The sequence below is a fragment of the Lottia gigantea genome (genome assembly GCF_000327385.1).
Source record: "Lottia gigantea unplaced genomic scaffold LOTGIsca_3, whole genome shotgun sequence".
NCBI classification, from domain to species: Eukaryota; Metazoa; Mollusca; class Gastropoda; family Lottiidae; genus Lottia; species Lottia gigantea.
This window is the reverse complement of record NW_008708986.1, coordinates 4823776-4851654: the sequence shown is the minus strand read 5'-3', so window position 1 is coordinate 4851654 and position 27879 is coordinate 4823776. Positions and strand designations below refer to the sequence as shown.

The following is a 27879-nucleotide window of genomic DNA, read 5'->3' as shown; positions in this document are numbered from 1 at the left end:
CCTGGCATAGCGCTTTTACGGATTTAATTACTTCCAATTAGATGGAATAATTCGAAATTAAATTGGTATGATAGGATCTCCCGTTGACAACTTCAAAGACGCACTCAGTAAGGTATAATTCTTTTTAAACATCTTTTTAAATGACTGTAATAATACTTATATACCAATTACTAGTAACGTTTCTGTGATATGGGTTCACTTTTAGTTGGAAATCTTTATATCTTTGTATTCGAGCCTTCGTCAAACGCTAAATTGGACACAAAATTCAGCAAATAAATGGAATATACAAGAACCCACGAGGTTGGTAGTAGAGTAGTCATAGTAATTCAGTCGATGATTGCTGAACAGGCAGATTTTGTCAATTCGAATGGTCTACTCAAGATTATAGCCTTTCATTTATATCATACCATTCCCTAAGAATCTACCAAAGGACTCGGAACGTTTTCAAATTAATTGAAACAGAACGGTCAAGCCAACCCATACTTTGTTATTCATCTCAGAGGACCACAGTTGTATATATGATATTCGTTGTAAATAATTTATGTCCCAATAGTATCACTACATCTTACTGATCCGAAACAAAATCAATTCTCGCCTCCGCGCCTCTTTAATAAAACTAAAAAAAAAATATTTATTTGAAAGGACTAGAGACAAACTGAAGCGTGAGGATTATCCTTCCATGTCACTATATTGCGGTTGGAAAGCCTCTTGGGTTTCTGTTAGCAAACTAGGCGCCATATACGTTCCTGGGAATGTTTAAGCACATTACCCCTATTGATAATGCATATCAATTATAAATCGTATTAGTCACTGAGTAAACTATGCAATATTTCATTTTTGAATTGTGGATGAGATTTGAACTTGGTTTTATCAATGCTCTAATAGCTTAGTAAATTTTATAATTCCACAAAAAGTTGTGACAACCTATTTGGGGTTTACTTGTGCTTCACTAGTTGCCTTGTAATAAAGATCACTAGAGTCTGATAAGTTGCAATACAAATGTTCACCGGAATGGCAGTATTCCTTCTCGAAAACAAATTGTACGCCAGACTGCCATCATTTGTCAGTTCAATCACTATTCTCTCAAAACAGTAAAGTTAAAAATACAGATCTAGTGGATTGATAGCAACGATAAAAAATATTAGCCATTCAGAGAGCGACATTCGACCGCCTTTAACAATGATAATGGGGTTATTTCTATGTACAATCGATAGGAACTGTAGTTAATCTTTCCGCTAGAAGATTAGCTTATTTTCACAGTTGTATCCTGTCGGTTTATACAGTGCATGAACCAATACCGGTAATTCGATAATGATCTTTCGCAATCCAACACTGATTATATACATGTACATAATGTTAATTGCACCATGCTGTTTGAAGATAATGACCCAGAGGTGGTCTGGCTCCTGAAAATAAGAAACAATGATAACACAGCGCGCTACTGCCGGTTGAAAGCGTGGACATATGTATTGTTAACTTGAAAGAATGGCCAGTGATACTGATTCAAATAGCATCTGATAGACTTTTATTTTGAAATCAGTATTCAATTCGTTATGTTATATTCTCGTTCAGCTTGGGTTTATTCTTCCAAACCCATTAGTAAGAGACCTTGATCACTGGTTCCCACCCTTTTAGACCCGTCGTACCCTGTCATCCTCTCAACCACACAGGCAAACTGAAAGTCACCATGGTTCGAGAATTGTTTGCAATCTCACGTATACTTGGAAGGATCTTACAGCTGATATCCTAGAAACAGTGTTAGAAGTTAAGACCCTAGGACATACTAGTGCTAAGATCGTTTTAAGAATACTCGGCCAGGGACCTAGACTGTATGTGTAGGACATTACCAGTCATCAAGGAGAGGGTACTATAGGCGAAAGCCTGTTCCCTAATCCTATTATATAAATAAATATTGTTTATACAAAAGAAAATACAGTCATCAGTCTATTTAAAATCTTTTTTTGTCACAAATCCAATTTTACCTTACTGCAATATATATTCTCGTGCAGTTATCGCCACAAAATCCAGAGTAAGGCACAACACTAGACATCATTTTATTTCAATTGAAGACCGTATGTGTATAGACGGTCTAATTGCCGGAAATTATCACAGTCGCGAGATTTACTAGATGGCAGAGCTAGAATCAGTTTTCCAATTAACGATGTATGGAATTAAGGATAATAAGGTATTGTTTTGAAATCCGATTGCACAGCGGTATCAGGTGTCCATGAAAACTCACTCATTGCGATAATTGCTTAATAATTCCCTTCATAAAGCCATGACTTTAGTAGCTTAGTTATTTGCAGTAGATCATTGATGTTTAGTTTTTATTTATGACACGTTGGGGTTTTCATAAGATATCCAACTGGCTGTCATTGTGTTTCTGATTGAGTTTGCCCTTCTTGCGTACCCCCACGGGGCTCGATAATAAATAAAGTGACTTTATTATTTGGATGTAAAGGCGTATTAGCGTTCTAGTTAAATTCATTTATTGTTTTCCTGACATACATAGTCATTGTTGATAAATTCTATGACCCTACTCTGTGGTTTTGTGTGCAAGTTGGGACACCATGTATCTAGTAACTCTTGCACATCAAGGATATTTGCAGTTCGATTTAGTTAAATCTGGTATCTCCTCAACTACCATTGCCAAACTAAAGGTCACTAATGCTAATGATATTTCCAGTACGATGCTACTACATCCGTGCAAATTGCATTCTGTCATTTTCCAATAGTAATTAAGTTTTAATTGGTTTCAGGTAATCTTAACATCAAAAGCATTTTACAATACAATTATTTTAAAATGTTATTCAAATATTGTCTATATAGGCAAATATTATCAACCTATTCCAGTACCGTTGTTACGACAGCTTGCGATAATGTTAAAGAATAGTATTTATCCTATCAGCTACTCTATAATTTTCCTTAAATATTCAGAGAGCAAACCATCCGTAACTGTTATGCTAGAAACCTCAATAATTCATCGTTTGACTTTGTCATATTATTATGCATACATATAAGTTATAATTTATTTAGTAAATCTAGTTTTCTGCTTTTGTCGTTTGCACGCTTAATGGGTGGCAGTATATCCATACAGATACGTTTGACGAGCTTTCTGTCGAGTTTTAGCGAAACAATGCATTATTTATTTATAATTTTAATTATCTGAAATATGATCTTTTGAGTTCAATAAAGCCCACAAGATGGAAATATTACAATTTCAGAACATGTTTAATCATGAAAATTGATTCACTTAGGAACATTTGGTATTGATATAATAGTTTTAATTGAATCAAGTTCCAAAGTGGTGATACAACACTTTTTGTTTCGAGTTGGCATCGGTTACAAGTTATGTTTCGAAACCTTATGTTTCGATACCATAATAGATTATATTGCTTGAAAAAATACTTCCTCTTCTGTATCTGTGGCTTCAGTTACATGTTCGAGTCCACTGATACACCTCTCACCGAAACGTATCTGAATAGCATCGAGGAATTCTACTGCCTTGGTGAGGAGGGGGCCTGCAAAGACAATATCTATTACAAACCGGTTTAAGAGGTGCCTGACTTCCATTCAAATGAGATATCACAGGTTACCAATAACCACAATCAGATATTATATTATTTCGAAATAAACGTCCGTTAAGACATGCATAAAAATTTTGATTCAGATTGATTGTTTTCAAGGAAAATAATATTACATCTTTTCGCTGTAATAACTTTTGTATTTCGCCATTTTTATTTAATTATACACTTTTACTGGGATATTAACTAACAGTTTCCCCTAAATTTATTTTCATCATGACGCGCCATTTAATAAGAGAAATATTAAATTCAATATTACTTCCATAATATTTCCAGTAATTTGATTAGTTTTCTTTCTTTATCATTTTCTTTTTGACGTAAAATATTATTAAAAAAATCATTAGTTAGATTTCAGTGGTGAACTTCGGTAGAGAAAGATAAGTTTCAAACGGGTAGTTACAATAAAAACAAATGACGTCTTTAGAAAAATTATGAAGAGGTCTCATTGCGTGTTTTAATCGATTCTTTGTTATCCTAGAATGGTTTAATAGAAGCTTGTATAATTTCCCAAGAAACCAACTGTAGTAGGGCGACGAAAGTTTCTTTACTAAAAGTTTTTACAAATACTAAGCCCATGAACATATACTTCAGCAGAGCCACATTGGATTCACGGGGACCACAACGGATTAGTTCGATTCAAAGTGCCTCATTTTGTGATTTGACCAGTGTTGCCAAACCAAACCCATTGAGACGTGTAGATGTAAATTAGTGCGAATGTATCAACTCTTCAACACTGTCTGGCGAGCTTACGTGATCATAATTTTTATCGCATAAGATCAGATCCTTTGCCAAGTATCCTAACATGAGTTCAAGGACTTTCTCTTGTGAGTAGGCAAGGCACGACTACTAGACAGCGAAATAGATTATGGGCGCTGGATACTATGATTTTCGTACTCTAGGTGCTGATGAATCTTTTGTATGTACCTGTTTGGGTTTGAATGTTGCTTTGTCGGATGGAGGGTTCTAGATCCATGTACGTGCAATAGAGAATTAGAGTAACGAAATACAACTTCAGTACTTTGTTAAAACTGTATACAATGTTCCGTTTGTTACGAAAAGCTAATTAGGCACGATCTTCGAATTTAAATGACTTTGCTGCATGTAAAAAATACCTTTTAAGTCGCTCTTCGGATGAATATTTACCTCGAATATTTAACCCACGGGGAAAATAATTGATAAGTATTGCTAAGAAGCTATATATATTCTTCTTCTATCTTGATTAAAGTCGCAGACATAGCGTCGTTATACACTCGTTATGACAGTAGCTATTGTCTCAATGGAGCTCATGATAGACTATAACAATCAACTGAAACGGTCTTCCAGGACAAATCTTATCATCCCAATTACTTCAAAATAATTTCAATTCAATCACATCACAATACTTCGGACGATAATTCTTTAACACTTTAGAATAAAAGTATTCAATCGAAATCAGTATATGATATTACCATTTTAAATCTGGCTTGTTAACGCAACCGGAACGCCCAATGTCATTCCGTTCCTTTGCATTTTGTTAATTTTGCATCAATTATTAACAAACTTTAAGCTCAATTTCTATTGAATGTATGTGTCTATTCAAACTAACTAGGCGAAGAAGTAAACGATTTTTTTACTATTACGCTTACAATAAACATCCTGGCGACATCCATGGCATATAGAGATGGGCATTTTGAGTCATATTTGTTTTATTTTCTAACCAGGCGGTCTGTTAACATGACCCTACGTCCTACAATACTCGTTACACCTGCCTTTCTTATTGCATTGAATAGGTAAATTGTCTTGCAGGTTGTTTGTGTTTGTCACTTTAGGGTCACCTTACCATAATAAAGCCAACATCAAACCAAAACAGAGTCGAAATACGATCTTAATGACATTTGAATACAGTAAAGTGCTGAAACACTGGAGACAAGTAAAGTGTTTTGATAAGACAGCGTATTTAAAATACATTTACTTAATAAGCATTCTTATAAGCTTTGATGTTCATTGAAGACGCGCTATAATTAACATTCTAGAGCAGCTAAAGTTGCGGGCACACGAACAGTCTCGGTCGATGTTTGTCGCCGACACGAATTTCAAGTAAAATTTCGTGAGTGCCCGTGTTTCCACGAGCAGAGTATCGCGTTGTCGACAGGATTTATATTGTATATTTATATTGCCGACAAGTTTGATAATTTTATCGTCTGCAAGACAGAATGTCATCATCCAATCAGATTCATTTCCATTTTAATTGATGCGCACAACAATCTATCAACATAGTTGAAAACGATAGACTGGAGATATTTGTCTCCTCTTTTGCGGTGAAACTTCTGACAAGACTCTAGTCGGCGACAAATATCGCCGACCAAGAACGTTCGTGTGCCCGAAACTTAAAGTTGCTTTTCTGATATTTTATGTCGAAATTCCATATTAGATATAAGGTTAGGTTTCGATGACATCGTGACATTAGTTCAACTCAGAATTAACAGTTCATATTCTATTCTGATCAGAACTAATTTGCATAGATTCATATAAAATTGAATATGGCACAACTAAAAGAAGGTTGCTGAGGTAGCACATGAGTTGTGTATATATGTAATAGCATTCGTTTTTGTACAACTGTTAACGAAGTTTTACATAATTTTGTACAAAATGCATTGAATATAGTAGTTTTACATTAATGTCGTATGAGTACATCTATTCTGTAACAAAGCTATGTCATTATATACAATAACACGAGATTTATATACATATAAATGTTTACAATGCGTCTATTGTGGAATTTACTCTTATACTTAAAATAAAGATCGATACGATACTTAGAATTTTACTGTTATAATGAATATAGATAAAATCACAATTCTAGTTAAATTAACTGGACCATTAATTTGCTGCTTTTGTTATGTATGAACAGTGAGCAATCTAAAAATTGTAATATTGTAATGAGTTGCAATTCGAGTGGTTTAAATGTGTTTTAAAGTCTGTTTACAGGTAAGTATTGTGCCTTCGGTCAAGCTTTTAATTTCATTTGAATGACTATGTCTTTTCGTCCTGTAAATTGAAGGTCTTGTGTACGCGATTATACTCTGTAAGTGATGCAGGTCGAAAGAGCTTAGATGGGTAATCATCCAGTCCTGTTGACGGAGTGGTGCACATTCAAGATACCTTTACAGTTGAAAATCGTATAAGAGGTATATGTTAATTATCCTCATTGTACACTGTATGGCGTTAGACTCCATCACTTGTCTTTTTCATGTCTGCTTTATGTTGACTAAAACTCTTACTCGGGTATATGATTAAACAGGTGCTCTTTCAATTCACTTTGATTGAATAAGGAATTCAAGGTATCCACTGTCAAATTCCTACTCCTCCTCGGTAATGATTCGGTCTGATTGAAATGAGTGACCTAAGACGTCTTACTGAATGTTTAAGGTCAAGGGAGTATGTAAAGTTTGAGTACAAGCAGTTAAAACAAGTGTATACAAACAAACATAGATATGATAACAATCTTAGTTTTACTACAGCCAATAAATGTCAGGAGATAGTAAGATGTGGTCAGCATGATAACCGCCATTTTTAACATTTTCAAACGGAAGTGTTGTCATGCATGCATGAAATGAGTAAATCAGGTGTGTCCGTTCCTCGTGATGTGTAGATTTTCATTGTTATTTTAAAGTCGTGAAATTAGTTGCCCAAAAAATCGAAATGGCGAAGTATATCTCAGTTATTACTTTTAACTGATAATATACATCCAAAAAGTCTAAAAGAGTGATCAATGGCAAGCTTCTGAACGTTTGACTGCAAGGTACCAAGATGATTTTATTTTTAATGGCTTTATTTTTGAGTACTTTAACGAGATCTTTCAGCAAGCGACAATCGGACCATCGTCTTAAAGGTTTTTTGGCAAACGGTTCCCCTTTATTTCACAAGTATTCTGAGGCTTAACTGAAAACATTCAGACACTAAATTGAAAACAAGGACATAAAGTCTCGGAATTCAGTGGTTAAATCTAATCAAGTAGTGTATACCATAGTGATCAAATTGCCATCAGTTATATATATTATACGTTACTATGAAATTCTAGAATGTCAATATAAGAGATATATAATAAAAGTATTAACTAGAGATAACATCAGCGAGTTAAGTTGGTTTGGTAAACCGTTTGTAATGCTGATATCTGATTCTCCAAACGATTGTCTCGTTACCGCTTTTATTTCCTAATCCCAAGCTATTTAAGGTATGGCCCCTACCATTTCCTTATAAAACTACTTAAACGTCGTATACTCCATTAAAAGGCGGTTTAATCATTTTCAAAGGGCTATAGTTCGCCATTTTCAGGGAATGATATGGTGAATATTTATAAAAAAAAGTCTTCAGAACTGCACGAAATCGCATAATCTCTTCAAATATACCTCAAACATATGGCAGAGTCTCAAAAGAGACGAGTCGTCATTTTAATTTCCAAACGTCGATAATTCTTGACACCCTAAGACTTCGGTTGTGAGCTGTGAATACTATCAATGATCATATTAGTTAAAAATTGTCCGTTCCTAAGTTCGATTTGTCAGGTGGGGGTGAATCTGTCCTTTTTAGTCAGTTTTGGTAGACATCTCTTAACCTTAATGCACCCCGTTAACGAATTTATTGTGTAATTTTTAGTTTAAGAGTCCAATCCATGTGAGAGATTCTGAACAGAATTATCTTCGACCCAACTGCCATGTAACTAATCAAATTTAAAAACATGTATAGTAAAAGGCGACTGCTTGTGAATTTCGCCTCCTCAGAAAAGTTCAATATTCCCCCGATTACACTTCTCGGTGAGAATTATGATTTCGGTTATTACGTATATCCCAGTGGTCTATATTTTAACTCAATGTCCTTAATGTATCCGATATCTATAACTAAAAGTAAACTGTGTTTTAAATTGAATTGATCGACAAATAATGAGAACGTTTGACATCGGATCCATTTACTTCATAGCTTTACCGACAAAACTTGTTCTCTCGAGTATCATTAAATATATTAGTTGGTCTGTAAGGCTGCAATTCATTGGTGACAGGCTTTCCAAAGTAGATATATATACTAATTTAATTCACTTTGGTCCTCACTCAAACTTCATCGGCAAGCCAATCTTCGGCAGCTATAAACTTCACTATCTCGATCAGAAAGAAATTTTTCATCTAATTAAGTTGACCTCGGGATCAGTGTGCTGGATTGAAATTTTCTCCAGAACGCTTCCAGAAATTGTTTCGTAGCGTGATAATTGAATCAGCGGTATTTTTTATGGTACGGCATTTGAATAAATTCCACTGGCATATGTGGCCAATTAACACAAAAATCAAATCAAATTCAATTGATTATTGCTTCTTCTGTATTTCTGTGATAAAAACAAAAGCAGACAGAAACATTATATTGCAACTTATTGTTTTGTGTTGTCGTTAGCAACACCTTTTTCTTGTAAATGATTCAATGTAGTATGCCACTTATTTTATTGAAACACTCAAGTCTAGTCAATCAGTTCTGTGAATTAGTACGCCATATATTCCTTATGGAAGCGTTCTCTTGAATTTTCAATCTGTCTCCTCTGGCAAAGTGTTGTTGTTAAATACTTGTTTTCATCCATAGGACCTAACATTGTTATGTGATCGTTTTCAGTTAAGATACTATGCCAATTTGAGGTTTGTGTCCGCTTACAGTTCCATTTATAGCTTACAACTTTTTGCTATGATTTTGAGAAATTCTCAAAAGCGATTAACTTAAAAAGAGGTCTGAAACCTGAAAGTATTATTTGAAATTAACCATACTTACTCTACATTAAAAAGACATATAATGTATTACTTTTGAAACATTACGGTGGTCTTGGATCCTGTTGGGTATTTGTAAACAAGAAAAGGCTAATGGGTATTTAGCCTAATTTGGGTTGAAGAAATACGTGGGCAAATCAGTTAGATTTTAAGTCCTAATCCGAGCACTATCCGACGTTGATGCCTTGGAGGATTAGAATGAACAGCCGTTCCTATGGTATCTGAGAAGGAGCTTGACAAAGAAATCCATAACTGGTGTTTCCTCTTTTAAGAAAAAATTTCTTTTTTTAAAAATTCGCTTACTGTAAGATGTAAATAATTGAAGAAAGAACTAGGTGTTGAAAGAAAAGAATAAGGGAATTGTAAAGAAACATGTTTTCATTCCATCAACAATCAATATGCTTAAGAGTAAAAATATCAATATATAACAAGACCATCATTCATTTAGCACCATTGTTTTATTGAAAAATCCAATATAACCTTTAATGCAGGTTATTTCTTTCAAGTGTCATCAAGTTCAAGAAATTCTGCTAAGATGAACAAAGCTTTATGGCTACATCTTGGAAATTTATGTATATATGTGTATGTGAGTACTAGGTAAATTACCTATGTCTTACAATTTGCATCAATACACAAAACCACTTTGGGTGGCTGGTCTATTCTTATTAGAACCTAAACGACCAGCTAAATTCACGCATCAGTGGTTCAACGATTTCATGTTTTTTCTATTGATATATGAGCATTTAATAGTGATCTTATGGACATGTATATCATATGAAATCGACAGTAGCCATCTGTTTTATTGACTTGTTCATACGACCATTCTTTATAACATCTATAAGCGCCAATGATCAAAAAGGGTTGAACTACATTCACGAGTATCATTCAACCATAATGATATCTAATTGAACATTGATCTCTGGTCAACGATGTCCAATTCGAATTTGCAACACCCAACCATTTGAATTTATGATATTTCATGCAGGAAACTGTAAGGTCGTTATAGTGAAATCTTAGACAAATATGACAAATCTGTTTCTTGCATTGTGATTAATATGATTGTTTCTCGCGATGTTGACCGATAATGTAATGGTGGGTGTCTCGCGCGAGACAGACCATGCTTACTTTTTTCGAAATACCTGATGGTACTTCTCTTATTCTATACAACACATACTCTGGATTTTGCTAGGCTTTGAACTAGATTTTGATTAACAGAATTGTCTATCTTGTACAATTTAATACATTCATGTACATTTTTATATTCTTATCGTAGGACAATGTCTTTAAATGATCGTGTGGAGAGCTTGGAAAATGTCATCACCTCATCCACCGAAGACAAAGTTTGAAATGATTACACGGAAGAATTGGAAATATCATCACTTCATGTTTCCGTATCGTTTCCTTATCTCATGGAAATTTACTTTGATGGCTCATACATATAATTCTCAAGTTTCATTTTATCAAAGGTCTAGTCACGAATTAAATACAGTCATATATATATATTTATTACCTTTCGCTTAGAGTTTGTAGATGACTTGTAATTTGAGAGTGTGTAGGTCGACAACAGTTTAAAAGCTTGATATCGGTTACTTAAGTGTCTTCATCATCACCTGATGAAGACAACGTAGATTGTTGAACGTAGTGTGTAATAAAACTAAGGAGTAGCATACCATAAAATTGTGTCCCGTTATTTAATGTGATATCTACATAAATGTCGCTTAATGATTATGTGTCTTCCTTAGTATTCAACCATAGAATGTTTTACAGAGAATAATTTCAGTAATGCATCTGTTTGTATTTTGAAAAAATCTAATGAAATATATGTTAATGCCTATGTGGTCTACCCGAGAGTGATGTCCAGTAGCATCTGGTGTTCCAAAAGGCCAGTGTCGTGTCTATATGAATCATTTGCTGGAAGCGCCAAGTAGAGTCATAGAATCGTCAATAAATTTGACCTTAAAGAGGGTTTGGTGGGGTAGAAAATGAGATAAACGTCATTTCTAGGGTGCCCTCAATCCCGTAGAAACGCCACTGCAGACTGTGGAGAGTATGTTGTTAAAGTTCACAAAAAGATTAAATCAAGCTGGAAAAGAATTATCTTTGAACGGTTACAGATCAGTCCGGAAAATTCTAATTGATCTTTTGAAAGTGAAAACAGTAAATAATCAGAATTCACAACGTGCCTCAAATTGTATTTAAATCCTAGACGCGGTGTCCACTGATAGATCGTAAAAACTTGTTTATTGTGTTAGGTAATCTTGATAAACAAATCCTAGCCTCTGAAATTCTTCACCACTATAAACTGTTCATGAGTACAAGCATTTCCTTCTTTTTGCCTCTACATATTTGCTCTCAGATTTACGTAAGACCTGGAAAACCAACCACTGTTTTGATCAAAGACAAAGCCAAGAGGTTTTGACAAATTTCTTAAGAAGTTAGCCACCTAATTATCCATAAAGAGATTTAAAATATGACACCCTATATTGAATTTTCTACGTTTGTCGATCGCCGGGAAAACAGTCAATGAACACAAATCACTCAGTAAATTTAACATTGCTATGGAGAGACATGCTTTAAGTCGTGTACAATTGCTGAATCCTTCATTATATCATTTGATGTTGTTCTTCATGTTGATATACAGTAGGATTGCACTGCAAATTTGTAATTGTCAGCAGTATGCTATTCTAGTATGAACCCCTTAGCACCTTGCAACAATATGCCCTATTTAATGCGTTTGACCTTTTTTGCTCTCTTGAGTGATGACTAGTGAGTTTTGCCGGGGTCATGGTTTTGTCCTATATTCTAAGATCATATAGTTAGAACTGAAGAACTATATTACACTTCAAGATTTACGTAATTCTACTTGGGATTGAACTAGTAAATAATGCAAATCGAATGTGCACTTACCGATGTCTCGTAAATATAGTTGAATTATATCTAGCCTCTAGGATTTATACTTGCAGTCCTTAAGAAAGTCTTAGGCGATCAAGATATCGAACACAGACTCTAATATCGAGAGATTTTCTATTTACTGTATATAGTAAGAGATGAAATACCCCGTCTAGTCTGCGAGGTCTGCTAATACTGTCAATATCCTAAAGGCATATCTTTTATGGAACGAAAAATGTACATTAATGGATAAACAGCGTAATGGACATTTTATGTGGATTATATATATAATAGACTCCCGAAGTTTTTGCCTTAGAGAACAGACCCTATTAGAAATATGATTATTAATAGGCTTATGTGCCATGACTGACCTTATAATAGTATTCTTTTTATATAATTTTCTTAGTTGACAGACTGCGGGCTGATGTTTTTAGTTCTTCATCGAACGGGAAAAAGCAATCTCCTATACCATGATTCCAAAGTTGACAGACCCAAGGCTTATATTTTTTGTCTCACTAGACAGTTACAAAAAACTCAATATGTAAACAGCTGCCGAGGATTGAAATGTAATAGACGATTTTTGATGAAGTTCAATAAGGAAAAATAGATCTCCTACAGTGTAATTATATTCAATGGCGGAATTGAATGTCGATGTTCGTTATACCGTGTAATGGAATACCAAAGATAGCACTAAGAAATATTACATTTTTGTAGAGAGAAAATTTGATTGTATTATCCTTTTTGCTCGAAATACCATAAATCAAGTACAACCTCCTCCCTATTATCTGATATTGAATTATGGTCGTACATCATTCCAAGTTTTGTCGGGTATCAGATGTTTGATCGGGTTTTCTCAATTTTTTGTGACAAATTTCTTTTCAGCGAAATTTCAGTTAAAGATTTTTTTTCACAGATATCATAAATCAAATATAATTTACTTAAGATTTACTAGAAATATGAAATAAAATATGTTCTTTGTCAAGTCATGTATCACTTCCAAACATTGTCTGCATAACTGCCTGATGTGTTTACATTGTACAAGCTGATAGAAATTCGCGGGGTATCGTACAAACCATAATTATGTCTTAACGGTTTGCACCTCGCTAATAAAATCACACTGATATTCTTCATGGGGTGTATTTCTTTCTTCTAGCGACTACATTAATTTCATTTCTCGTACATATACATTTGTAAATTATTGATATTAGCATTTATTGCTTGTTTGACAAATCACAGACACCAGAATCAATGTATTACAACTTGATTTGTCTGTGAATGTAATTGTATGTTACCTTTACATTTCTAGTGGAGGATTAAAAGGAGTCATCGCACTGTAATTTTGGGAAAAAATATACATGAAAATTTAAGCATATCGTGGTCAATTTTTCATAATCTCCACACAACTCGACTTTGGACAATAATAATCCGCTCTAGAGCTATGAAGTAGGAACAGATGGTATATATAACGATTATGCTTCAATGATGAATCTAGTCGATCACATATGATATTAGAATGTTATTTCCATGTTTAAGATAATCTAACACAATATTAGACCAAGTATTAGGTTTATATTAGATACGTAACAAGTAGACACTATTACATCAATATTGTGTCGAACTCAGTTATAGATCAGGCTATTTCATTTTAAGTAAAATACGAAATAATCAGAGCCAAATATATAGATGGTATTCTGTTATGATTCCGACAATGGTAAAAATTTAAGTAAAAAGAGCCACTGTTTGATACAAAACAAGTCGTTATGTTATTTATTGAGTGAAGTAAATTATATAATGTAAGTGATTATTAAGGCTGACTTTTTTTTCCCAAAAACGTCGATGGTTTTGAATTATAGATTTCATTTACAACGGTATATCAATCGTATTTTCAATTCGTCTTATGTCATTTAAGTCCAACTAAGGCTCTATCAAAGTGAATTAGTTGTTCAACATTGAATCGATTTTGCCTTAAATTTTTAGAACTTGACTTTTATAATTATAACTTTAGTGCAAGCAGCTAATTTAGCTGTCACGAGTTTTGACATGTTAATAATGTAAACGATGCCTTGGATAGGTTATTCATTAGATTGTGATTTCGTTAAAGGCTAGAACATAGCAATCAAAACAGTGAAACATCTTTATATTTTATGGCAATAGTAACAACTTTGTTCCTTTTTGATATAAAATTGTTTATCTTGAAAATATTAACGAGACAGGTCCACTTCATTTTCGTAACCAAAATTGAAATAAAGAATTCGAACGAATGCAATGGCATCAAGTGGCAGAGTTTGGCTTTATTTCTCAGAAAGGCCATGTCAATGTATTTTTTTTTTGCCTCATCTATACAATGGCAAATGGTTTGACCGATAGGAAAATGCAAAGCCCCAATTTAATTCAAATACTACAGTGGCATCTAATCTTTATGTCAACTATCAACTTTTTCAAAATTGCGATGCACGTAATTGAATGGGTTGTATCTATTACCTCACACCTTTTTACTTCGGAAATACGTTAGATCTTTTTGATACGATCAAGGAATAAACCGTTACCTTTTAAAATTAAAAAAGCCAAAGTTATATCGCAGTACGTAACCTTTAATGATTTAAGATGCTAATTTCTGGAATAATTACTATACTACTACTCATAACGCAAAGTGGTTACTTTAATGATTCAAAGCCGCGTTAGGATTTTAAAATTCGATGGTATCTCAGAACAGGCACATTTTTAATCAGAAAATGCCTTTGGTCGTTACAATGTCACCTTTAGAATTAAATTAATATTTTATCGGTATACCTGACATTTCCAGATACTGTTATTAGTTTTTAATGTTGATCTGATTAAATTGTTTTTTCTCATTATCCATAACACTTCAACCTAACACTGTGGACAATGGGGTGAATACCATACTAAACCTGTATTGTTGAAGTATCAATTAGAATTCTTTTATAATACAATTCAACATTTTAATGAAATACTCACGATGATGGCGAATGACTATTTAAGAATAGTGATGACAGACGAAAAGAAAGGCTGAAGTAACCCGATCTTTAATTGTCCCCCGAATCTTTAAAATTAAAATGACCTATTTTCTGAGCTTTTGTGGCCATTTTATGCGCTATTGTTGATTTTGCTAAGATTGAAGCGGTCAAGGAAATTCGCTTTTCATTTACAATGATGACATCTAAACGACTTTCAGTTGTGAATTAGTAAACCTCGGCGCCAGGCTCTCTTGAATCTGTTAATGTAAGGGACAAACACCAATGTCTAAATAATTGCTTTACGTTATTTTGTTGCCTTAGTGAAAATGTGTTTTCTTTACAGCATGAATGCCGATAAATTTTACAGCTTCTCGTCTTTTGACGTCGTCAACAGGAAAACATGGTGTAAAGTGTGTTGTTTTGTTTGTTTATTTTGTATTGAAGACTGTAGTCAAATAGTTTCCCAGTCAATGTTAATTATACTTTTCAGTCACTTTTTTCTCGTTACAGCTTTACTTCATGGCTGACGCCCTTTGTAATTTTCTATTGAAACTCAAAAGAATAAAAATTTGGGTCCTGGTAATTTCAATGATTAAAAGTTAGAATCCGTGTACCCAACAAATACCAGCGAAGCATTTATGACAGTGGGTGACCATTTAAATCATATATTATTCATTAAGATTTATGTCATGCAAAGATAGGACTTTCAAGAGTCAAATCCTGCAATGGCCTCTGAAACACGAAGTTTTGTAGTATTAATAGTCTAAACCAATATTCAAATCTAATACGAATTTGGGTCACCATCCATGTGGATTAAACAACAAATACTGCTTTATTTTGTAACATAGCATTATGAAATAACACTGTTTTCACAGTTGGTATATCGGTCACGAAGTCACAAACCTCAGAGTGTTCAACTAATTTCAAATCGTAACTACCGAGTTATGAAATTTCTAGCTAGGATTGTCGATTAAGTTTTCGAGAAATGAAATTCAGTGACAATCGAGCCCTTGAGAATAAAACTAAATTCAGCGATAGTGCATCAATCTTATTACGAAATAACGCAGAATACATTTAGTATAATTTATAATGTACTAATAAAACGAATGGGTCTTTTATTGAATGTAGGTTTTAATTTCTTCAATTTTATTGCTTCTATTATCACAAATTTAATATAAAAATGGTCAGATATCGTTATATATATCGGCGTTCTGTTGTATATTTCATTATTGGATTTTGATACATTTGCTATATATCTCTAATCAAGGGTTAGAACGGATACGTTTAAGTCAATTTCAGTCTACCATGGTTCAGTATACCATATTTATATTAAAGTAACACCTCATCATTAATGATGATTACATTATGATGATGATTTTCTGGGCGTGGCTGCCCAATGTTTCAGACAATAGTTATCCCTACTGTTATTATGAATCTATAACAATGCCACTGTGCGTCAGGCTGAAAACATTTTAAATACAATATTGAATACATAATTACGTTCGTCCCTGACATTACATTAAATTTGAATATTATAGAAGGGGGCAGATGTAATCCTTAAATGAATTAATGTAGAAATCAGCGAGGACACCCACGAGGGAGAAACACTTTCCCAAACGTATTATTGATAATCCAAACAGACATCATAAAAGTGAGATTTGAACCAGAGTTACGATGTTATTCATCATAACTTTTATCAATTTGCCATTAATAATAGTTTAATTCTCATCCTTGTAACGCTTACAATCGGATTCAGCTGCCCGAATATCGCAGACATTATTATTGCCCAAGTTTCTGTAAATAATTGCAATTATACTGTCGGGCCTGTTAGAGTTATTCAGAAAATATTGACTATGGTTAATCTTTCGACCTGCGTAACTGTCTTGATATGAAGAGATATTAATAGCCCACTTGTAATAAATGCAAACATTGGCTGATACTAGTCTTCAGTCTACAAGGGTTGCAATCAGGAGATGCATATTTTCTGTTTGGACATAAGTTGATTTCGTTTTAAAGCGTCAATTTTAAAAAGATTATCGAGAGACGTGATAATAAATAAGGGTAAACATATCGTTAATCCTATACACACTTTGAGATTAACTGTTATCAAAGTTTCTCTTATAGAAATATCACTTAATGAGAACGTTTGATCTTTGAACAGATATGATATCATTCACTGATCGTATTTGGTTAATCCCTTAAAGGATAGAGGGATAATATTGCCAACTACATTCTAGCGTTACCATACGCGCACTCATCTAAATTGCTTATTAAACGGGCGCAAGCTACAATAAATAACGGCCCAATTGTTGTCTGTAGAAAGTCTAAGAGCCAAAGAACACAAAGATTGAGAACAAATGAATCGATCGGCGATGTGTGAAATAGCGCGAAGTTACATGAAAGAACGAGTCAGCACCGACATCTCGAAAAAATGACAAAACATAGAATTACCAATAGTATACCATATTGCCTCATTACTTGTTACTAGTCAATACGCTTCAAGACGTTCTACGTCGACTTACGCAATATCTCGTAGTACTTGAAGCAATTTAATAGACACGTAAAGTTAGTGAACAATAGTTGGATGAGCTTCTTCAATTACTGAAGGATGTGACTTTTTAAATGTGGAATTTTAACAAGATTTAGCTGCGATAAAACATGATAGACAGTTTAAACCTGTTCTGACAGTTTTCAGATAAACACATTTTTTCCATTCGTTACTGCACAAAGACTTGCAATTGTTTTGATTTCACGCAGTGATTCTGATCACGAACACATCAATTGCCTTCAAAATTTCCCTTTACACAACAATTCTCATGAAATTGAAAAGTAGAAAATTAGTTACTATGAAACTAAACTGTAGCATTCGTCATAGAGGGTGCATAACTGTGTTGACAAACAGTTAAATCACCCTTCCTCGTTATCCAATCGACCGATATACATGCAGAGTAAATTGGTACGAATACTCATCAGAATCAAAGTTAAATGTCTATTTCTTGCGTGGATATGTTACGCTACCCCCCTAACCCCAATTCTTTTGCATAGAGTTTACAATAAATAATCAACTGAATGATGTTATTTGATCATTCCAATTTCACATATTTCCACAATAAATAATAACACATAAATGTAATGCCATGTTAGCATAAAAATGATAAGTATCAGAATTTCAAAACATTCGAACAAGAAACAGATGTTCACTATGATTGTATCTATTACGTTGTAGCAAATTAATACATATACATTTCGATCAAATTAATATTCATGACTTTGTTGTGGCTGTAACAAGATATCAGTGAATTATAAAACATAATCGAGTTATTTAGTGTGTATTATATTTTTCAGTTTGAAGTGAAAGGTTTAATTATATTTTTGTGCAGTTTGTTTAGAAAAATGATATACCGTAACGATTGTTAGATAGCTGCCAGTGTACAATAGAAAAAGCTGTTGTTGTGTATATTATGCTTTATAGCTGTTCTGTATATCTGTGACAATAATACATCGTGCATCGTACATATTGCTACAATTGTACAATAAGAAAGCTGTTATTGTGTACATTATGCATATAGTTGTTCTGTATATCTGTAACGATTGTGTATTGCATGGTTAGGTGCCATTGTACGACAAAGAAAGCTGCTGTTGTGTATGTTATGCATATACAGCTGTTTAGTCTATCTGCATAAAGCCTACTTTCGTGGTATTATTACATGTATAATAATGAATAACGGAATCTATTATAAATAAGTACATGAATAATACCACTGTCAATAGACAATGACCCTGCATGTGTTATTCGTGTTGTGCAAGCTTAAAACTAATAACATAGCAGTTTTCACACGGAAGATACACTGGGTACTCAGAGGTTCTCGGATACAATAAACATCGATATTCATGGAGACTAAAAGCTTGAGTATCATTTTTGATTTTTTGATGAGATATTGCATGATTGGAATGTCATAAAAATGGTAAGCACAGAGGTTGGTTGGTAGTTGACAAGTTAAAGTCCGCTTCCAGCAGATGCTGATATCGCAGACTGTAAGCACAAAGGGTGATAAAGTCTGTTATATGCCATTAAAGCTGGAAAATAAAGACCTAAAAAATAGAAAATCTGTTTGGCATAATACAGGTAATTGTCATGGTTGCATGAATAGACTGAACATATGTTATATAGATAATTGAAAACCATAATTGAATATTAAATAACTTAGGCCTACATAGAATTTAATAACATCAAAATATTTGTAGTGAATGCTGTTTATATTTACATGTTGTGCATCATTTTGTAGTTAGCAGACTTGGCAAGCTTGTAATCAGTTTTTGTATTAATTAATTTTTTGACACATTGTATCATAGCTATCTGTATCAAATTAGATGGAGACCTCCAACCCAGATGATTGTGTCATAGATGTTTCATTACTGAATCTTTATTGTGGTACCGAGTTGCATTCCAATACAGTTGGAAATCATTGAATATTATATATTGCCAAGTATCGAGATGGGGTATCACTAAAAGTTCAGAGGAAGTAAAACTTTCTTTGTTAAATTGATTATATTGAATTTTCAACTCCAGTTAACGTTTAATGTAGAATGCCGGCGTCTTAGGATTACAATAGTTCATGGCGGTTTATTGTGTCTAACAAATCAAGAATTAACAGAAAAGCCTCTTCTTAAATTTATTAACTATCGAATGCAGTGGGTGATTTTGAACAATCAAACCGTTTCAAAAGATGTTTCGGTAATTATCCATGTATTGTTTGACTCTGATCGCTTGACGAGATAAACTATCTTATAATTGAACGTTAAACGGTCAGGTTTTTTGCTCAAAAATTCAATTTTCTGGTCATTTAGCAATTTGGCCATAATATTAAATAGAATGATAGGAAGTTTGAATGTCATCAAAGTGTCAGAGTAGAAAAGTTATTGGTTCAAAAGGTATTAAATACGATATATCAGAAGCTTATTTATGGCCTGTAATGAAGGTTATATATTGTCTTTTATGAAAGGCTGTATATGCCAGTCACATGCAGGCCATTATTATTATAGTATAAACGTTAAATGAATACCCGGTATTTTATGTATCATTATATACTCGTGTATTGATATATATATTGGATATTGCTTATTATATTGAATGTATACCATTTAACCACATTGGAATGTTTGTCAACTTAAAGCCACGCTATCCAAATATAGTACTAAGATATTTATAATACTATTACTGAGGGCTCATGAGCTTCCTTATGCAACATAAGCACTTGTCAAAAACGGACGAATTCATGCGTTGCAAAATATTCATTATCACTCATTATGACAGTATGCAGTGCATTTTATTCATATTGGCCTTGAATGCGTAACTAACATAGCAATGGGTGATGCTCAAGCCCTTCTGATTTACAAGCTAGAACGTCTCTTAATACTTCATAATTACGAATATAGTAGAATAAAAATCTCAAGTTGCAACTCTTTCAATTATACCATTGCTTACATCTATTGTATTAACTGAGTGGACTGGCCAAAAAGGATGGTGTGTTTACAAAGCCAATCATTGGATGCCATAAGGTGTTCCGTGTCGAAACCCGCTAACAGTGACAGATTGTCATTGTTTTCGAAATGGCTAAGAAAAACTTCTTAAACTGCTATGGCAATTACATATTACATGAAAAGTTTTACACATAGGATCTTTAAGACAGAAGTTTAACCTAATAAAATATACACGTGTTGAATAGAAAAAGGTGGAGATTGTATTTAGTTTTTATTGAGGATTGTATTGAATTAAGAGTAAATGTATTGAAAATAACATTTTTAGTGTTTATAACATCAATTTCTTTAATAGGATTAAATGTAATATGTTCAGGTGGCGTATTTCGTACCTTTTTATGTTCGAATCGTGCTTGATTAAGTCGAAGCTATTGATTTGTGATTCTCTTTTCAAAACTATATACTTTCTTGAGGATATTTTAGTAAACGCCTACAAAGTGATTCGCCCGTGTGCTTTTGTTTCGTTTTTCGAATTCGTTCAATATAAAAACGCGACGAAATGGAAACAATTTTTTAAAAAGGGGACAGTTTTTGGCTATGTTCGATTTTCTTTTCTTTAATTCATTTAATACAAAACCAATAATTAATGAAAGACATGAAAAAGGAGAGAATTTGATCAGTTTGTATAATTTGAAAATACAGCCTTACTAGAAATTTTATTGGGTTACGAGGATTCGGATGTGAATTTATTTATAATCAAAATAAATGGTTAAGAGATGATTTTAATGGATGTGTTTTAAGCTTGTGTATTACTGGAATGGTGAGAGATCTTTGGGATATCATTAGTTTGCAGTACGGTTATGAGTAAAAAAAATCTAAGACAGTTTGCAATGAAAATAACCTCAACTTCATTCAGGGCACGACTCGCTTCAATCTCTAACTGATTGAAAATAAAATTCAGAACTTTTGTGTTTTATTGCATATTTGAATTGTGAGTTTTCCTAATATCAGGGATTAAATAATTTTATCGGATGTTAACAGATTTACGTTTACCATAATTGGCGTTATTCTACTATAGTCGTAACCTACAGAATAACCCTTGGTGAGTAAGGTTTCTTAGTATCAATGTTTTATGCATTAGTGACGTCCTCAACCATTTGGTAGTTTACTGCTACACAATCGTATGATTCTGGGTTTTGTCTTGGTTTTACCAGTCAGTTTATGCTTAATCTTCTTGACAGCTTTTTTCACTTTCCATTATGAAATATTTCCTTAGTTATTGTTGATATACTTCCTCATAGGAATAGCCCATTGCGACTATCAATGTCTTGCTTAACTTTGATTTTGGAATTCGGGCTTCGTTTTGCGTTTTGGGACGTTAGTATTAGGGTTTCTACTATTTAACAATGATGTATCCCTGGCTTTTTGTAGCATGAGTTCTATTATATTTGACAATGAATTTTTATTCATAACGTTTTAAATTTTCCTTTTGACCTTTAGTAGTAGACACTACTCAAACACAGTGACTAGATATTTTAAGTAGTAATCATGTATTAGTTTCGACTGCAATGTTTGGGTGTATCATTTTTTTAATGCGTCATAGATGATCAGTGAAATAACTTTTATATTATGCTTGTCAACTACATTTCCCTTTTAGATAGACCATTACTGTTCAGTTCTAACCTTCGTTTCGTTGTTTTTGTATTAGCTTATATTTTTTAATATAGCCACTTTAGTCTAACGACAACCCTCTTAAACTTTCGTCAAATTAACCTTTTGACATAACTCGATGACGTCTGCTTTAACCAATCAAATTTCTACCCTGTCCCGGGCTGGAATTTTGTCAAAAGCTTAATTTGACGAACGTTCAAGAGGGTTTTCGTTAGACCCTAACTTGAGTGACTACATTAAACATAAAAGCTAATTAAAAAAACATAGAACGAAGTTTGGTCTAATTTTATTTAGACTGATTAATGTTTTGAATTAGATACTTATCATTCTCTTGTGTTATTGTTAACCTCAATATGGAATAGTTGTTATCTTTTGACGAGTATGTATTAATGTTAAAGACTAGGGAATTATCTTAACGCTTTTCTCTGTCTGATGAATATTATTATTGTCTAATTGTAAAGGCATATATGATTATAAATGTGATTTATTGTATAGTTCAGTAATGCAATAGATTTCATTGTCTGTATAACATCTCTATATGTGAATTAATGGGTGCTTACATTTTACATTATAGTAATAAAATTGTTATTTGTCTCGAAAACGAGAACTTTTTGTCCAATTCTTCATTATCTTGGTTTCATGCAATTAAACCGAATATCATTTAAATAATAGTGATTTTGTAAAGTTTGATTTAGGTCCTGAATATATGTTAATAGTCTGCAGAAGAACTAGAACTGCATTCAAATTGCATAATCCCTTCAAATATAACTCAAACGAGAATATATAAGTCTCAATTAAAGACAAGTTGTCATTTTAACTTTCGAACGCATGAATATGTGGACATACATGGCATTGAAGGCTCAACTGATTAGCTTAACTAAAATCATCAGGTATCTGAGACTAAGGTACGATTGGTCATACAGTTAGTGACCTCCAAATTTTTACTGTTGATCCTCTATGATTTTAGGGTAATTGGAAGGACTTGACGTATTTCTTTCATGATTCTAAAACTGTAATATAACATCAACACAATTTTAATCCTAAACTAATTGCATGTCATTTCTAAGGGATGATTAAGTTTGAATGACAGTTGGGTGTGAATATATTGCTATTGTTATTAAAGCTTCCTGCTGAGGGGTTAATATTCCAATGTGTTTAATACTTTGTGTTAAGATACGAGTATGCAAGTCGAAGAAGACCCAAATTCATTGAAGGATTTTTGGATTTATATTATTTTAATCATGTTGATTTCTCGACATTCTATAGCTCAGTTAACATTTAACTTCTTGTGTTAAAGTTAGTTTTTGAAAATATACTTCTGACCGAAAATTTGTTTGGTCCGGTTGATATCAGACATATTGAAATAAATTACATTCGTCTATACCAACTGCACAAGTTAATTTTCAGTCCGTCTAGGTCGACGCCCCACCTTATCTAACGAACCCTTAACCCCCGACGGCGAGAACAAATATAATAAGTATATGTTGAGACGAAGTAATTGACTGTAAGAGTTGGTTTTGTTATCACACTAAGCTGTATTACTTACATCTTCCTTCAATCAGATATCAAACTACTTCTATTCGCTTATAAATCTTATCAATATTTCCTCGACTCTCCTATCACTAACGCTGATCATTGGCCACTGGAACCTTTTAGAAATTGGCGGTAATAAGACGATTTGCACTTAAAGGCTTGTTGTGGCTACACATGGCCATTATATTGCTTACAACTAACGTTTATAGACGTCGGCTAAAGAAATTGTGACAGTTAAAGACCATAGAATATTCATATTAAGAACAATTATCTTTATTGAAGGAAATCGATTTAACTAGTGTATGAGGCTATTTTATTATTTACATCTTCTTTTATATTTTCTATTATCCAGGATGTTAAAGACTCTAATGGTATGAAAAATCGTGTGTAGGATTAGATGGTACACTCGGAGAGCAATAAAGGTTACAGTTTCGACACGCGTTGAGAGTGGTCTGGTGGAATGATACATGACTTGGAAGGATTATTGGGATTAGCTAGTAGTACGAAACCCAGACTAAGATGGAAGGGACAATTGGATTACTGTTAATAATCAACGTCTGTGTCTTGTTTCATAGTGTTTTGTGTCAGGATATCATCTTTTATTTACTAGAGCAAAAAAGATCGGGTACGGTTGTTGGGAATGTGGCCACTGCAAGCGGTGTCGCCCAAGATCAACCAAGTGAAGCACCGTATTTAAGATACTCTTTCATGAATCCTAATAGTCTACAGACATCTCTGTTCGGCATCAATTCCAAGACAGGTGTCATTTATACGACTGCCATGATCGACCGTGAACGCCAGTGTGATCTAGCCGTTACGTGTAATATAGAATTTGATGTGACAATCCAATCTGAAAAGTCCTCGTTTCTGAAATTGTTAACTGTTAGAGTAGTCATTGAGGACATAAATGATAACCAGCCATTTTTTGTCAGAAAGGAACAGACTATTTTGATTCCCGAATCTGCGACACCTGGAACTAAATTTCGAATTGATGGGGCTACTGACAAAGATATGGGTGGTAACAATTCCTTGATTTCTTATCGAATTCGATCCAATAGTAAAAAATTTAACGTAGGCGTAGAAAGAAAATTAGATGGTAGTTCGGACGTTCGGATAATACTTTTACAAAAATTAGATCGGGAAAAAATAAATCGTTACACATTAACTATATTAGCCACTGATGGCGGGACCCCTCCATTATCCGGAACATTAACTCTTCATATAAATGTGACGGACATTAACGATAATGTGCCTAAATTCAGAAAGAAAAACTATAATTTTAATGTTGCTGAAAACACAGCCATTAACTCCAATATTGGTAGAATACAGGCAGTGGACCAAGACATTGGTGATAATGCCAAAGTTTCTTATCAGTTCAGCGCCTTACGAAGTGGCAAGATTGAACAATTATTTGCTCTTGATTCGGCGACTGGCGACCTGACAGTGAAAGCCTCTTTGCAATTTGAATCGGGAAAAACTTATGAAACCATTGTGGAAGCAACTGACCACGGCAATCCTCCTCAAGTAGCACAAACTACCCTATTAGTGAATATTATCGACGTAGGAAATGATCCTCCAAAATTACAATTAAATTTAGCTTCTCCTGTCAATAACAATAGCATATTGCTTTCTGAAGCCGCCCGACCTAATACGTTTCTTGGCCACATCAAAGTAGAAGACCGTGACCCCGGGGCAAATGGAGAAGTGTCATGTCGTGTTGAGGACCCTCATTTTAGTGTACAGGAACTAGAAGGAAAGGGATTCGCATTAATTCTTAGAGAACCTCTTGACAGAGAAACTCAACAACAGAAAACTATTAGAATCGTTTGCAATGATGAAGGGTCTCCTAAACTGTCTAGTTCCACAAGTTTCGTTGTCATGGTAGCAGACGTCAACGATAATGCACCGAAGTTCCAAAATTCGACTTATTATGCTAACGTATCGGAGAATGCTGCGAGGGGAACCTTTGTGACACAAGTGTCTGCTACCGATCCCGACTTAGGAATAAACAGTCATTTTATTTATCGACTAAGTTGGGATGCCGATTCATTATTCGATGTTGATCCTGACACAGGAATAATAACAACGGTCGGCAAGTTTGACCGAGAAACTAAATCACAAATGACTTTTACGGCTAAAGCGATAGATCAAGGAAGAACGGCGTTGATAGGTATCGCTACCGTGGTTGTTAATATATTAGACGATAATGACAACATTCCTGTTATCAAACCAGAATCTCTTCATCTTAGAGTGTTAGAAAATCTCCATGCGGGTAGTATTGCTGGAAAAGTCCAAGTATCTGATCAAGATATTGGCGTTAATGGTGAACTAACGTATTTCATGGCCGAAAAAAATCCCACCATTCCATTTGAAATTTTTACCGATGGTGTTATCAGGACAAACCGAGTATTGGATAGGGAGAGAAAATCCCGTTATGAATTTAATATCATTGTACAGGATCGCGGAGAGAAGCCACTTAAAACCACCGGTCACGTAGTCGTAGACGTAATAGACGATAACGATCACAGTCCAGTCATTGAATTCCCTGCTTCAGAAAACCGAAGTGTGATAGTATCGTCTGACTTGAAACCTGGGGATACAATAACCAAGATTATTGCTTACGATGGCGACGAAGGGGACAATGCCGAGCTGTCGTATTCAATAGTTAACGGAAATGAAGGAAAGTTGTTCGATATTTCTCCAAAGACTGGTATCGTCTTTCTAACTCGAATTATTACACTTGATGACAATGAATTTTACAAATTAAAGGTTTGTGTTCAGGATCATGGTGCGAAGCAAAGAGAAAAGCGTGATGTGTTGAATATTAAAGTAATTTTTACTAACGCCACACTGGCAGCTAGTAGACAAAGCTCAAGTGGACAGAAATATATCATCATTGCAGGAATCATTGCCGGTTCCACAGTGGTACTTGCCATCATAATAGTGACAATTATTCTCAGAATAAGAAATTCTGATGACAGACACAGACATGGGGAAACAGTGGGTATACAGGAAGAAGGTGACCCGAGAGATTTTGAAAAGGGAAAAGTTGATGGAACTTTTAAGAAACCTGTGACTTTAGCCCCTGGTGAAAGTTTTCATATCTTCCCTAATTCAAAGATGGAGAAAGATCTCAAATTCACTTTTGGTTCAGATGACAAAGATTGTTATGATTCTAAACCAAATTCCAATCATTACAACAAGCCAGAATTTGTCACATTTTCAAAGGTGAGTTGCTTTTATCTTTATTTCCAAATTCATATCACCTATAACCCTTAAATGTAACAGCAAATGGCATTGCCATTAATTAATGGTTATAATAATAACGAAGACCTAACTAAAACCGGGTCACTTTCATGTGACGTCGCACTCTATTAGAATTACTAAAACAAAGAAATTTTCTACACATTTATACAGTTCAATGTTTGAGATGGAATATTGACTTTTCTTCATATTTAATTAGTAAATTAATTAAATATCAAACGAATATTGGAAATCAAAATGTAACATACTAACTATGCTGGTCAGATCCAGAAGTTTTGTAAACAAAGTTAATCGATATAATGTTAAAAATTTAAGAAATCTTATGTACATTAACATCGTATTTACATTGATATACCCCATATCTTAAATCTTAAAGTAATTGTTCCTTTAAAACTAATAAGGAAAAGCATTAACCATGCACAAACAAACACGAACTTAGAAATTATCCATCTCACTACTCTCCTTCTTCCGTTTCATTAATTTGAGGCCTTCGATCAATGTGTAGAAAAATATTCCGTTTTTTAATTTAAGAATCAAAAGGCGCGTAAAAAAGTCATTCGGGGAATTACTCCGAGTAAATAATGCTTAAAATGCATCTCCTTTGATTTTGAATGTTTCAAAGCGAAGTGGAAAATCGAGTGTTGGATGCTTGTGGCGAGTTTTTCCTCAAGCTTTTATAGTCGTTGAAACTATCCACCGTTCACT

General features: G+C 33.8%; 1 protein-coding gene across 1 annotated transcript; it reads left to right on the top strand.

Annotated features, from left to right (window-relative positions):
• Positions 1 to 24429: 24429 nt before the first annotated feature.
• LOTGIDRAFT_104632 (hypothetical protein) lies at positions 24430 to 27189 on the top strand (the record flags this gene model as incomplete). Its single annotated transcript, XM_009057332.1, has 1 exon — positions 24430 to 27189. The coding sequence occupies one exon, from the start codon at positions 24430 to 24432 to the stop codon at positions 27187 to 27189; it is 2760 nt and encodes a 919-aa protein (XP_009055580.1).
• Positions 27190 to 27879: the final 690 nt, after the last annotated feature.